The 15,735-nt window shown below is 40.0% G+C and overlaps 1 protein-coding gene across 1 annotated transcript in view; it reads right to left on the minus strand.

Annotated features, from left to right (window-relative positions):
- Positions 1–15,735, minus strand: part of LOC140204280 (zinc finger MYM-type protein 3-like) — a 108,039-nt gene that overhangs the window by 44,791 nt on the left and 47,513 nt on the right. Inside the window, exons 3-6 of the mRNA XM_072270864.1 lie at positions 9,736–9,809; positions 9,565–9,631; positions 4,025–4,337; positions 2,025–2,187 (exon numbers count right to left, since the gene is read on the minus strand). Coding sequence (XP_072126965.1) covers positions 2,025–2,187; positions 4,025–4,337; positions 9,565–9,631; positions 9,736–9,809 — 617 coding nt within the window. The remainder of the gene's footprint in view (positions 1–2,024; positions 2,188–4,024; positions 4,338–9,564; positions 9,632–9,735; positions 9,810–15,735) is intronic.

Here is a 15,735-nt window from a genome sequence, read left to right on the forward strand (position 1 = left end):
GTAATTGCAAGTGTATCTTCTATCACCAAGGGATAATAAAGATTTTGTAATGGTATTTCTGAGAACTGTGTTCTCACATCTTCTTAACTATTTACTGCTTAATAAACATAAAACAAATTTATCTCCTCAGCTGATCACTGTTGGAAGCACAATACAGATCTGAATCAAGTAATATGTATTACAGTCCAATTAGCAAGTATGCCATGGTAACTGTTCTGCTGTTTAATCTGGAAGATTGTTACCACAAATGCCAGGCAGGTACAGGAATTACCAGAACCAAGACAGTCTGATTTATGAGCATCAATGATGTTAAATTCAAGCAAAATATGCTAAATTTTGCAATTAGATACATTAATTCTTTATAATGCCTTCGCAGTATTAAAGAAGATAATCAAAGAAGATAGCAGACACCAACAGAATCAACAAACTCATTCATAAGGCCAGTGATGTTGTGGGGATAGAACTGGACTCTCTGACAATGGTGTCTGAGAAGAGGATGCTGTCCAAGTTGCATGTCATCTTGGACAATGTCTCCCACCCACTACATAATGAACTGGTTGGGCACAGGAGTACATTCAGCCAGAGACTCATTCCACCGAGATGCAACACAGAGCATCATAGGAAGTCATTCCTGCCTGTGGCCATCAAACTTTACAACTCCTCCCTTGGAGGGTCAGACACCCTGAGCCAATAGACTGGTCCTGGCATAATTTACATATTACTATTTAATTTATGGTTTTATTACTATTTAATTATTTATGGTGCAACTGTAACAAAAACCAATTTCCCTCGGGATCAATAAAGTATGACTATGAAATGCATCAGTATTTTGCACAGATCTTGAGGAATTAACAAAAAGGAATACAAAATCTGTAGAAGAGGTGGTAGAAAGATGTTAAAACAATTGTAAAAGAGCAATTTACATCCCAGCTCATTTTAACAAGTTTGCACAATAAAGCATACAGTTACTTCCTATTGATGGTGCTGAATATCAATGGCAATAAAAATAACAGGTAGCAATTTAATGCTGTATCTGTTAAATATTACACTTAGCACCTCACTGAGGGATGATTTGGAGGAGAAACACAGTCATTTTTTTTGCTGGAATATTATCATCCAACAGCAGTCTTTATACCCCATTCATATAGGCTACTTTAGCAAAGGCTACAATATCATTTAACTATGAACTTATGAATAACATTTACATTGAAGCTCAAGAGTAGCCAATGATGGGCAAGTAATTTCTGAAAATTCCTCTAGCCTCATTTCACCCATAGGAATGATGACACCTTAAAGAAATACAAGAAGATAGAGGACATAAGAATTGAAAAAAGAACTTCGGTGCAGAGAGGTCAATGCAATGAGGTCCACTTGCATCTAACCTGTAAAAGTGATTTGCTTGAAAGGACTGTGAATCTTAGGCACAGGTAAAAAAAAATACATAAAGCGAAGATCTTTCAAAATAATGAAACAAAAACAAGTTTCTAAATATCAAAAAAATACTATAAAGAGCAATAAACATTAAAAAAAACTAAATCAAATCAACATGTTGTGTGACCACACTGCTTTTAAAACTATATCAAAGTGATGGAGTTGTGTAGTTTTCTAAGTCAGCTGGTAGGTTGTTCCAAGCATCTTGGAGAACTTGCTACAGTTCTCTTGCAGGCTTTGGCTGTCTCATTTGCTTCTCTTCTCCAGATAATCCCAGACAGTCCCGATGAATTTGAGTTCAGAGCTCTGTGGAGGCCATACCATCTAAAACCATATTTTAAAAATCTAGGGTGCCCAAGACTTTTGCACAGTACTGCCTACAGAAATCCAATGCAGACATGAATAGTTTATTTCCTTCTGAAGATTCTAAAGAACAATTTTCTCCTCCCATTTGAAATTATGATATGGAACTTCAGCACATCACAAGCACAGAACCTTGTTCATTTAAGCAAAATAGAATTTGCTCACCTGTCATAACCATATACACCAGAAACAAGTAAAGCAGACATTTTAAATGAGATGTCAAAACCCACCTTTCCTTTTTTATTGCAGATACTGCATCTTGACTCATCTGATGAAGCTGGTTTAAGCAGTTTGGCCTCATAAAGTGACAGACATGTAGCATTGCAGAATTCCTGGAAAGCCTGACTTGACCCGGCTTGTGACACAACCAATTCCTTTGTATTCACAATATCTCTGCAATTAAGCAAAACAGTGCATTCAAAGAGTTTTTGAAATTTTAATGCCTTCCCCTAAATCCTGAAAAATGTTAATCTTAAAATTGCAGGAGGATGAGCGTGGATTATTCCCGCTGCATTATCAAAAGACAGGGAAAGTCTAGTTTTCAGTTAGGAGAGGGTCAGCATTATCACCAAGTAGAAAGCTTATCCAAATCACAATACAAAAATATGATACCAAAGAGCAAGAGAAGACAACAAATTCAAAGATAAAAACAACAGATGAAATGGAAAAAATAAAAACATAACGATGAACACTAAAGATACTGAAATCATGCTTCAGTGTTATGTATATACAGAATAACATTGCAGACTCAGATCATCACAACCAGAAAACTATTGTTTTTGGGTCAGAGACATTAATGTGATTGGGAACAATATTTTCAGAACAGAGGAAAACGATGAAACGATGAGTTATGCTGAAATTCCACACAATGAGAAAAAAAATATTGCAATGAGAAGGATATGAAGGAATATTGTGCAGTTAAATCAACAGAAAAAATTTGCACATCAGCACTACAAAAACATCACACAGGATGTTGACAATGCTAAATAAAGGCAAAACAGACGCACGAGGAAACAGCTCAACAGATATAAAAGAGTGTAGTGAGAACGCAGAGACAACACTAGAAATACAAAGTTCTCACAACTCTGAATTCCACTACCAGAGACCAATGAGGGCACCCATTTCTACACTGGCTGCAAAACTTGAGCAGTTTCCACTCTAACAACCAGACTAAAATCTGCTTCATTAAAGAACTGAAAGAATTCATCATGGTGGCCTCCAAAATTAATTCTGTTAGTGTGGCCACGGCAATCGCTTTCCCATGACTGGACATCAGGTTACTGTACAACTTTTTTTTTAAAAAGTCACACCGACCTCTTCAGACTATCACTAGATAATAGCTTGAAATGTTCAGTTATTAAATTGATTTGAGTCTTGACATATGGATTCCACTATGTTGTAGTTACCTGGCAGCATCAAATTCCACTGAGTACCCATTCCCAGTTTATTATTTATGTAGTCTGTACTGAGTTTATGAATCTAGGTAATTCCTAAGGCACTGCACAGCATTTCACCACATAAATATCCACCTTATCATTATTCCACAAAACAACACATAATAATTCCCACTCATTCAGCTGATTCTTTATTCACTGCTTTAAATTTAAACATATACAAGTTTTCTTATGTTAAACATCTTAGTATAATTATTAAAATATCCCAATCAGCTAATGTATTACATTGCTAAAACAAAAATAATCAAAATAGGTTGGCTTAAGTCATAAAGATCCCAACATGGCTGCCAGATTTAACAAACCTTTAGAAGTATTTCTAAATTTGTAAAGAAACCAATTAAATGGTATCCTGTTATGCACAAATGACAGTAGGACTGTAAAAGCACTTTCATTTGTTCTGCCAAACCAAGCTGAAAACACAATAGAAAGGAACAAGCAACATATATTGCAAGCCAGTTACAATGCAGTTCAGATAAAGCACTTTAACCTCCAGGTGTGCCTCTCCATTGGAATTTTAGTTCCCATCTCACGTGCTTAGCCTCAATAACCAGCAGAAATAGATATAATACCCAATTCCCTTTTGTGTTAGAATCTCTGGACTATAGGAAACAAAACCAATGTCTCCTAGTACTGTAATGTCTGAAGGGATAAACAGACTAGTGCAAAACAAAGACCTGTGCAAGTCTAAAGATGATACCAAGTTTTTAGAAAAGTATTGTGGTCTAATGTAATCATGTCTAGCTTTAGTCAAAAACAGAGACAAGAAAAATACTCACTTGTTGCAGAACGTGCAGATCTTGGGAGAAGACGGTTTCTGAGAAAAGGCTGTGAGGCATGAAGAAGAGCAGAAGAGCTGAGGTGCTCCTTTTCTCTGGTAAGCTGTTTGCCCCTTTTGCAGGGGCTTTTTGCAATTAGCACACGTTACTTTTACCAGGGATCGTGAAGACCTTTGAGGCCGAGTAGATGGAGCCTGGGCTTCAGCTTGAGCCTGAGCTGCTTGTAGGGATAACCTCGTGGTGCGTCTTGGCCGTCGTGAAACATAGTCGTCTTCCTGCTTTATATTATTTGTCATGGTGGAGTTATCCTTTGCTGGAAAGAAAAATAACAGACAGGAAGACAAACAAAGCTAAAATACCACAGCACAAAACATCTTTTAATGCATCTTCAAGCAATGCAAGTACAACAAAACCCCATTCAGGAGACTGGTTGGCAGCATTTTTTAAATATGCCATTGCTACAGATTAAGATCCATTCTGACAGAACGTTTCTTCAGCTCCCGAATTAGTGTCTCAGCTAATTAATTTTCAATCAGTGTACAAATTCCCAAAACACATCATCTTGAGACGCCAAAGTTTGTTAACTGAGAAAGTGAATTATTTAAAACTGGTGCCAGTGGTGTTGATAATGGAGTTAACACACACTGCCCAAACGTAGCAGAGACAGTACTACTTCCCTAATTTATCAGTGTACCACATGGGGAAAGTGTGAAAATATACAATTTAGGATGTTAAGCCCAACTGCCGCATACTGGAATATGTTCACCAAGAAAACCACCCGTATCATACTCCACCTGACCCAAGGTCACCAGAGCCTACTCCTAATGTGATCATCTAGAATAGATTCTCTTAAGCATACCTATACTATTATTTGCTTCACACTTACAAAAATTTAAAGAAAAATAATTCAAATAAACAAAATATCCTTCCTTTTTCTAAAATAAAATGGAGAGTTAACTTGGAATATGCTATTTTTTAAAAAAAAACTAAAGTAGCAGGAGAGGAGCATTTGGAACCTGGGAATAGCCATCTTGCAAACTCTTCACTAAGGAGGACATAAATAATCTTCCAGAAATAGTAGGAGACTGAGGATCTAGTGAGATGGAAGAACTGAGGGAAATACATGTTAGTAGGGAAGTGTTAGGTAAATTGAAGGGATTAAAGGCAGATAAATCCCCAGGGCCAGATGGTCTGCATCACAGAGTGCTTAAGGAAGTAGCCCAAGAAATAGTGGATGCATTAGTGATAATTTTTCAAAACTCTTTAGATTCTGGACTAGTTCCTGAGGATTGGAGGGTGGCTAATGTAACCCCGCTTTTTAAAAAAGAGAGAGAGAAACCGGGGAATTATAGACCGGTTAGCCTAACATCGGTGGTGGGGAAAATGCTAGAGTCAGTTATCAAAGATGTGATAACAGCACATTTGGAAAGCAGTAAAATCATCGGACAAAGTCAGCATGGATTTGTGAAAGGAAAATCATGTCTGACGAATCTCAAAGAATTTTTTGAGGATGTAACTAGTAGAGTGGATAGGGAGAACCAGGGGATGTGGTATATTTGGATTTTCAAAAGGCTTTTGACAAGGTCCCACACAGGAGATTAGTGTGCAAATTTAAAGCACACGGTACTGGGGGTATGGTATTGATGTCGATAGAGAATTGGTTGGCAGACAGGAAGCAAAGAGTGGGAATAAACAGGACCTTTTCAGAATGGCAGGCAGTGACTAGTGGGGTACCGCAAGGCTCAGTGCTGAGACCACAGTTGTTTACAATATTTATTAATGACTTAGATGAGGGAATTAAATGCAGCATCTCCAAGTTTGCGGATGACACAAAGCTGGACGGCAGTGTTGGCTGTGAGGAGGATGCTAAGAGGATGCAGGGTGACTTGGATAGGATAGGTGACTGGGCAGATTCATGGCAGATGCAATTTAATATGGATAAATGTGAGGTTATCCACTTTGATGGCAAAAACAGGAAAACAGATTATTATCTGAATGGTGGCCAATTAGGAAAAGGGGAGGTGCAACGAGACATGGGTGCCATTATACACCAGTCATTGAAAGTGGGCATGCAGGTACAGCAGGCGGTGAAAAAGGTGAATGGTATGCTGGCATTAACAGCAAGAGGATTCGAGTACAGGAGCAGGGAGATACTACTGCAGTTGTACAAGGCCTTGGTGAGACCACACCTGGAGTATTGTGTGCAGTTTTGGTCCCCTAATCTGAGGAAAGACATTCTTGCCATAGGGGGGAGTACAAAGAAGGTTCACCAGATTAATTCCTGGGATGGCAGGACTTTCATATGATGAAAGACTGGATCAACTAGGCTTAAACTCGCTGGAATTTAGAAGATTGAGGGGGGATCTTATTGAAATGTATAAAATCCTAAAGGGATTGGACAGGCTAGATGTAGGAAGATTGTTCCCAATGTTGGGGAAGACCAGAACGAGGGGTCACAGTTTAAGGATAAAGTAGAAGCCTTTTAGGACCGAGATGAGGAAAAACTTCTTCACACAGAGAGTGGTGAATCTGTGGAATTCTCTGCCACAGGAAACAGTTGAGGCCAGTTCATTGGCTATATTTAAGAGGGAGTTAGATATGGCCCTTGTGACTAAAGGGATCAGGGGTTATGGAGAGAAGGCAGGTACAGGGTTCTGAGTTGGATGATCAGCCACGATCATACTGAATGGCGGTGCAGGCTCGAAGAGCCGAATGACCTACTCCTGCACCTATTTTCTATGTTTCTATGTTTCTATGATCTAAATTGTGCAGTGTATTTGACTTAGGTTCAACTAGTGTGCCCTCATTCTCCTGTTCTGTAACTGAAGTTAATTTTAAAAACTTGCAGATCAAGAAAATCAATTTGGAAAGACAATAATAATTATAAACCAAAAAAAAATCTATACTCCACACACACAGAAAGTGGACATGACAAGAACAGGGAAAACTGCAGGAGTCATTCTCTGTAATTCTAACTTGCTATCAGGTTAGGCAGCTGCAGACTTTATCCCATCAATACATCACACTCTTGACCATTATTAAAGCTTTATTTCATTGCTTCTTTTTGGAATTTTGGGCTGTACTTTCAGGACGAGTTGCTTGAGTATTGAATAATGATCTTCAAATTTAAAGCAATTTCAATTTATCTAAAGCCACCGAATTTGCAGAAGGTATAGCACATGGTTAAGTTCACGGGTTTTATGGAAAGATTCAAAGTGCAAATCTGGGAAGTTAACTAAAATACTGACAATTAGAAAGAATCTGCACAACAGCATTGCTCATCGTAAACACGAGAAAGTCTGCAGATGCTGGAAATCCAAAGCAACACACACAAACTGCTGGATGAACTCAGCAAGACAGGCAGCACCTATGGAAATGAATAAACAATCGACATTTTGCCCAGAGACCCTTCTTCAGGACTGAGAAAGGGGAGAGATGCCAGAATAAAAAGGGGGAGGGAGGGGAAGGAGGCTAGCTGGAAGGTGATAGGTGAAACCAGGTGGGTGGCAAATGTCAAGTGTTAAAGAGGAAGGGCTTCAGTAGGAGATGTGTGTGGACCATTGGAGAAAAGAAAGGAGGGGACCCAAGAGGAAGTAACAGGCAGGGGAATAGATTTTTTTACCTAAGAAATCCAGCTTCATGCCATCGGGTTGGAGGCTACCCAGACGGAATGTAAGGTGTTTTCCTCTACCCTGAGGATGGCCTCATCTTAGCACAAAAAGAGGCCACGGAAAGACATGTTGGAATGGGAATCAGAATTAAAATGTTTGGCCACCGTAAAGTTCCATTTATGGCAGGTGGAGCAGAGGTGCTCAACAAAGCAGTCCCCCAATTTATGATGGATCTCACCAAGGTAGAGACGACCACTTCAAGAGCACCAGATCCAATAGACGACCCCAGCAGACTCGCAGGTGAAAGACTGCTTGGGGCCCTGAACGGAGGTGAAGGAGGAGGTGGATGTGCAGATGTAGCACCTAGGCCGCTTCAGTGGTAGGATCCCTTTGGAGATGGTGGAGGCTGATGGGGTGGCAAGTAAGGATAAGAGGAACTCTATCACATTTAAGGCACAGATGGTGAGTACATCTGGCAATGAGCATGGACGCTCGGAAAATGGAGGAGATGTGGGTGAGGGCAGCATCAATAGTGGAGGGAGTAATATCCAGGTACTTTAGGCTAATTTAGCAGAACAGAAATTTGGGCTCGAACTTACAAATTACCAGTTTCTACTCTGAACCAAAAGACAAAAGATATTGCTCCCATCATTAACAGTTGTATAACCCTGCATCTAGTTTTGGTTTCTTATCCACTAATTATCTTCAAGAACTGCAAGAAAACTTTCCATCCAATATTATGCATTTAAAATATCTGAATTTAAGCACCAACTCAACTCTTTGCAATTGTATTCATGCTAATTATACATCAGCCTGTTGGGCCACAGCAGAACTTCACACTCACTTGGATTATTGACAAAAGAGTCACTGAATCAGTATCTGCACTTCAATCTTCTATTTCACTATCAATTCTGGTTCAATGTTTTCAAGAATCAAATTATTTAATGTTCTAGCCACAGGCCGCTTTTGTATCATATAATTTAACTAATCTACACATCTCGGGTTCCTTAGGGGAGGTAGTGGGGATAAGCTCACATCACTTATTAAGTGCTCCCGATGGCATGCATCTCAAATAGCCTCTGAAAACCAAGTTCAGCTCCTGGCCTTTATTTGTGGCTTAGGTACTACGACAGGAAAACAATTTCTACTGATAAAAAAAAAAGTGGGCAAAGGCACGTTTTCTTACTGGCATCTTAAACCCAGTCACAGGGCAGAAGGGGCTCATCAGCCGTGGTTGGCAGCTCATCTAGGAGAAGGGAAATTCTGATCTCAAACCCCTTTTGCCTTGCGGCTATACCCACTCACGAGGGAGGCTTCAGGAGTAAACCCCAAGGGAAAATCCAGAGCTGAGGTCCTTAAAGCAATCCTACGTTGAGATCTTCGCTGACTGGCAACTTCCGCACTACCACTGGTGCCAAACTGTATCAGTTACTGCCGTTCCTACGAATTCCTCAGCTGCAAGGAGAGGAGGAGCCTGCTGCATGGGCCACAGCTTGCTCTTCGTATTGTAATGCCCTGGCTGTGCCTCACAAAGACAGCTAGAACACAATACTCATGGACAACCCTGACCAATGGAGGGCCTCAACACATCCCACCAATTCCAAGCCAACTCCACTTTTTTTCATTTTTGTTTAAAGCTCTTAGCTCAATCATCAACTTGAGGATAAGCTCTTTGAACACCATATAAAAACCATTCTGCAAACTCACACAAGTTGCTTTCCTCCATGTCAAGTTCACGATTCTATCAATCCTTTTGACAAACTTCTGAAATTTACTTTAAGCCCTCATTATTGCCCTGCTCACCTCTTTAAATTGTTCCTCGACTGTGTCATTGTTTCAGCTTGATAGACCCAAAAAACACTTCTCTTTATAAAATATGGCTGGTATTCTTTACACATGCACCAAAATATGATAAGCAGCTTCTCTTACCACTTGTTTTCCTAGAGGATGAACAATTTTCCGTTTTCAAGGGCTTTTGGACTTTTTCCTTACTTTCCTGAAAAATACACCACAGTGTCTTCTGAACTATCATTACTCATGGTGGTAATCAATAGGAATTGCTTTAACTTCACAGTAAGAATTAGTACAGAAAATAAATACCATATCCTTTTCAGCTTTCGCAACATCTTCACTTGCAGTATCAGTTTCACATGAAGATGATTTTCCCACTTTAACTAATAAAGTAAAAAAAAGTAATTAGGCATTTATCTTAGAACATAAAACAAGCTTCTAATAGTTCAACGTGGTACAGAATCAAAAGGCATTTAATTCAATACCATTGGATATGGCAAAACTGCCAACTAAAACAAATAGAAGTCAGCCTAAACTTTCATGTCATGAAAAAAAATTAAAATTTCAGGAACTGGGAGGCCAAAATATATTGCACAAAATAGATAACAAGTAATGAATTGTTTCAATTTTAGCTTTCAACAAGAGTTCTTATTAACTGTTTAATTTTATATTAAAATTAATGCCTTGAAGAGTATATACAGGTCCATCTTCTAAAATCCAGCACCACTAGGACCTGAAGAGTGCCAGATTAGTGAAAAAGCCGAATTACAGAAGGATCACATTAAACAATAGCTAACCATTTCATCATACCTTTAAAATATCATGCAAATCAGTACAAGTTAGATAATAATGGAACAGAAATATTAAATGAGTAGCAAGTGAAATTTTAATCAATATACTGTACAGGCACAGATAAAATAAAGGGTACAGGTAAATGTACAGGAATTAACTCAGACAGAACAGTTGAGCACTTCCATTTCTAAAGTGAGATGTTTAATATACCTTCTGGCAAAGTTACATGTCCACAAGTGTGGGGTTGTCAGGATCATCAACATCTTCATCTTGAAAAATGAGTGAAGTATCAGGAACTGGTGCTGAAACTGGCACAAGAGTTTCTTCAAAACCTGTTGATGTTAGTGGCAGCACATCTGGGCCAGCAGAAGTCGAAGAAAGGAGGTCTTCTATACGTCACATTTCACGTGACCGCCAGGCAGCCGGGGATTCTGTGCTAGGCTCTTCCCTCTTCACTCGCAGTTACTGAGGGAATCCTCGTTAATTTTTTTTCCTCCACTTAGTAATATGCTTAAATTCAGTGGGTCGCCACGTCTGATCTGAGGTCGTAGGCAGAAGAGAACAGAGTGCCGGCCAGGTGACGCCGGAGGGCAGTGTGCGGCTGTCGGCAAGCGGGTGAGAAGGCGGACTGACCCAGTGCGCGCTAGCTCCCCTGCCGCTGGTGGGTGCCGGGCAGCCACGCCTCACGCAAATGATATTAATGCAGGAAAACAAGCAGGAATCGCCTATCTGTGCTTACAAAACGCGCCAACACGTGAACAGATCTAGCACAACCGAAACAATGCACAGCAGGTTGGTACAGTTGGCCCAGGAAATTTGAAATTACAGCTGCGCAAAAAATTTGAAATCAATGCCGGAGTATCCAAGGAACCAGATTACAGGTAGTCGGATTAGTGAAAGTCGACTGCATTTATGGTTCAGAATGTAGGGTCACGAGAAATCAACAGGGGGCGACATTCAGCCTTCCAACAAACTATCTCCCCCCTCACAAACTCAAGAAATTCTGCACATGCTGGAAATCAAGAGCAACACCCAGAAAATGCTGGAAGAACTCAAGCAGGTCAGGAAGCATCCATGGTAGTGAATAGAGTCAACATTTTGGGCTGAGATCCATCATCAGGACTTTCTTTGAAGAAAGAAGACATCTCATTTGTTCTGGAATGAAAAGCCTTACCCCAAGAGCAGAGACGGAAGAACTGAGAAAAGAGGGTGGCATTTTTACAAGTGACAGGGTGGGAAGAGGTATAATCCAGGTAGCTGTAATAAACGAGATATCAGTAGATGGACTGTCTCCAGAAATGAAGACAGAGGCACACAGAGAGATCAATCGAGAAACAGGCAGCATGGAAGTTAGAAGCAAAGTTGATGAAGTCGATGAGCTCAGCATGGATGCAGGAATCAGCACCAATGCAGTCATTGGTGCAGCACAGGAAGAGTTGGGGAGCAATACCAATGTAGGCTTCGACTGTCCGTATACTGGTAGCCTCCAACCTGAAGGCATGAACATCGATTTCTCGACCTCCTGGTAATTGCCACCACCCACTCGCTTTCACACTCCCCATTCCTGTTATCCTTTCTCACCTCCCTCTGGTACTCTCCCCCCCACCCCATCATCCATGGTCTTTTATCCTCTCCCATCAGATCCCCCCACTCTTCCAGCTCTTTATCTCTTTCACCAATCAGCTTCCCAGCTCTTTACTTCACCTCCTCCCTCTCTCCCAGTTTCACCTATCACCATGTACTTCTTCCTCCCCTTTCCCCCCACTAACACCCCTGCCACCCCCTCTTCCCTTCCTTTCTGGTCCTGAAGATAGGTCTTGGCCCAAAGCATCGAATGTTCACTCCTTTCCGTATGCTGCATAGCCTACTGAGTTCCTCCAACATTTTGCTCCTTCTTGAATCACTGCATTCCCATTTTCTTATTCTTTAGCCTTCACTGAGCTCTCGCATTTTGTGCAATTTGCTTGTTAGTTTCAAGATAAGTTAAGTCAACTGCTGTTTTAAATTTGAAAGATCTCCTTTCCTGCTCAAGATGAACTCTAGTCTCTAAAGGGTGGTTTCCAGCACCCTTCACTCCCTTTTAAAGGATACCAAATGTCTAGGAAGAAGGATAAGTATTCAGATACTGTCAGAGTTGAACCACCTCTTCTATCGAGTACATTTTTATTACTTATCTAAAAGTACACGGCTATGGGCATTGGTACGTTGGTAAAAGGAAAACTTTCCCAACATATTCCTAGCTTATGTCTTATTAGGTAGTGGGAGATCATGAGAAATCAAACTTCTTGGGAAGCCCCAACTTCCTTTTCCCCTCATATGCCTCATCCTATTAAGTTTCTGGACACTGGTGACTAGGTGCCCCACCATTTCCAGTTAGCAAAACACTTCCGGAATTCGGCTTCCATTTCTAAGCTCAGACCCAGGTTAGTGAAATGTGGAACCAAGTGGCCCTGACAAAACCCAAGCTGATAAATCAGTTACACTTGATGACACGGTGCCCAAAAAAAATTGTCACCTTGCTGAGTAGGCTCATGGAGTGACAGCTGACCAAACTGAATTTCTCCAGCTTTTTATATTTGTGACATATCAGGATAATTTCCTACACACCAGGTAAATAATTCTATTGTAGCATTATCTAAAAATGTTGGCATGGAGTGCTAGTAAGTACTGGCACAGAAGACTTGCTGTTTTTAATTCATTCAACTATTCCTTAATATTATGAAGCAAACCAAATTGGGTGAAGAAGCCTTCAGTGATGCCAAGACTCAGAAAATGAATCACTATTTGACCTTTTCATTACAAAGACAGCTGTAAATGATTCAAGCTCTGATGTGTTTTTTTTTTCCAGATGTTGACTCCACTATTGTTGGCATCTTATTGTTAGGTAACTCTTGATGCTATTCCTGGAATACTCTTTTACATTCCTCACTGAACCACATGTGATTCTTTGACATGCTGTCAGTAATAAAGTGACGGATGTACTAGGTGCTTTAAATGTACATATTGTGCTGCGACACAATTCAGCTGTTGCTAATAATCTACAGCAGCTCCTGGACAGCCAGTCTCATGCTGCTAGTCTTTGCAGAATTATGCCCATTTAGCAGGATGGTAAGGTCCATAATCCTTTCTCCAAAATTCTGAAATCCAAAAAGCTCCGAAAACCAAAGTTTTTCCTCGCCAACAGCTGACGTCACTCAGGTGTGACATGGCAGCACTAGCAGAGGCTGCCAGACGTCAGTTGTGGCTCAGCGCTCGTACTGGTTACATGTGCATTTGCCGTTCGCTGATATTTTGTGTTCACTGTTGACATTGTGTTTAATTTCACTGTGAAAATGTCAAAAAGAGCCGCAGATACCCCTATGGGTAATAATGAGAAAAAGAGAAAGAAGCATCTATCATCATCAATAATGCAGAAAGTGGAGTTATTGCAGAAGCGTGATCGTGATATGTCTGTGCAGCATCTTACTGAAGGATATGGTGTCGGAACTATCACCATATATGATTTAAAGAAACAGAAAGACAAGTTACTGAAGTTTTATAGTGACAGTGACGTTCCACTTTATTCCAGTAAGTCATTTACCATGTGTTTGATTCGGTTCGTTTGAAGCTGTGTATTTTTATGTTTTATTGAATGTTTCTGTTGGAAATAAAAAATGTTTGATATTATTCCCTAAACAATACAGTATAACAACTATTTACATAGCATTTACATTGTATTAGGTATTGTGAGTAATCTAGAGATGATTTAAAGTATACGGGAGGATGTGCGCAGGTCCGGAGCTCCGCCGGGTCCAGAAGTGCACCACACTAAGACAGGTTAAATAAGGGACTTGAGCATACGTGTTTTTTTGTATCCGCGGGGGGGGGTCCTGGAACCAATAAGGAGGGATTCTGAAATCCAAAAAATTCTGAATTCCGAAATGCAACTGGGCCCAAGGATTTCGGATAAGGGATTGTGGACCTGTAATTCAAATTATGGTGTGAAGCTAGGACTTTCTGTCCAAAAGGACATGGCAATGCTGATCCTGCCAATGCTTTCATGGACAGATGCACAAAGCCAATAAGAGCTGACCCTTTGTACTGGATTTAACAGTAATGTCCTGTAAAATTCCATCAGCACAGTGAATAGCAGTGCTGGATATCTCATTCAATGCCTCCTACTTTCTTCCTAGGTGTCTCAAAAATGCCCACGCACTGCTTTATTGTTTCCTATTGTTGCCTACTAAACTGCATGAATAAAACAAATGTATCCCTTAACAGATATAGGATGGAAAATAGTCCAATGGATTTCTTCTTGCTATTTTAATATCCATTCATAGATTGCCTCGACAAATATGGTAATAAGCTACTTTTTGAACTTTCTCAGAAATATTACACTATGAGTAAAAGGATTTTAAACACAGTTACAATGAGGCTGAGATGAGTTGATTGACAAGGACCTTGAGGGTAAAGGCATCCCCAACTTTTGCTGCTGTTAATCATCTAGCTGATGGTGGTCATAGGTTTGAAAAGTAATGTTACCACAGCACCCATGTCCCCAGTGAGGGGGCACTGAAGCCAAAAAATACGGACTATTAAATGCTCCCCATCCCCCACCAGCCTCAAACCCTATAAATGTAAACATACGATGAACTTCCTATTTGCAGTGGAAATTCATCTTCCACCCTACATACTCTTTTAATACATAAATCCATATCTTTCATTATACCAAAACCACATGCTTACTGACACTATGTTTTTGTGATTTTGGCATAATATCAGGTTTATCTGCTAGCTTTCAAAGAAATTGTGAATGTGGCTCTTTTTTTTTGGTGTACTTGTACTGTTACGAAAAAGACCGGCATTCTCTTTTGTTCACAACTGAAATTTTGCACCATCAGACTTTGTATGGTGCTAATGCTGCCTAACTTTATAGATTTGTTTCTTTTTTGTAAGTTATTGCTTCACTTTTGCATGGATTCCTACACACTACAGAAACTAGCACAGTGAAATCAGATGCAGAATCACCGAACAGCACAAGAAGGTAGTTGTTTCACTGTACTTGCCGTGTGTCTTTGACAGAGCTATACCATTATTCCTATTCCTCTGCCTACATTCAATAGTTTTCCTTCAGGTATTTTATTAATTTAGACCATAAGACATAGCAGCAGAATTAGGTACCAGTGTCAAGTAAAATGTTAATTCCTCATGACATTCATCAATCATCTCAATAAACCATTATCCGAATCAACTGCAGCCGCGGTTGATTTCTTGAGCCAACCCTACTGATACAATAGGCTAATTCCTTCAAGAGAATGAAGACAGAACTAACATTTCTGTCTCATCCATTTACTGTGAGACATGTCCACAACAGAGGGCATGTGCAATAAATTTGTGAAATTAACACTTACTATTGCCTAACCAAAGCATTTTGATCCCCAAGGCAAGATAAAAATCAACAGACTTAATACCTCTAAAACAGTCTGGGTGTAAGCAATACAAAGGTAAGGGTTCAATGTTGACAGTAGAATGCTGAAA

This window comes from Mobula birostris, chromosome 10, assembly GCF_030028105.1.
Source record: "Mobula birostris isolate sMobBir1 chromosome 10, sMobBir1.hap1, whole genome shotgun sequence".
Classification (NCBI taxonomy): Eukaryota; Metazoa; Chordata; class Chondrichthyes; order Myliobatiformes; family Myliobatidae; genus Mobula; species Mobula birostris.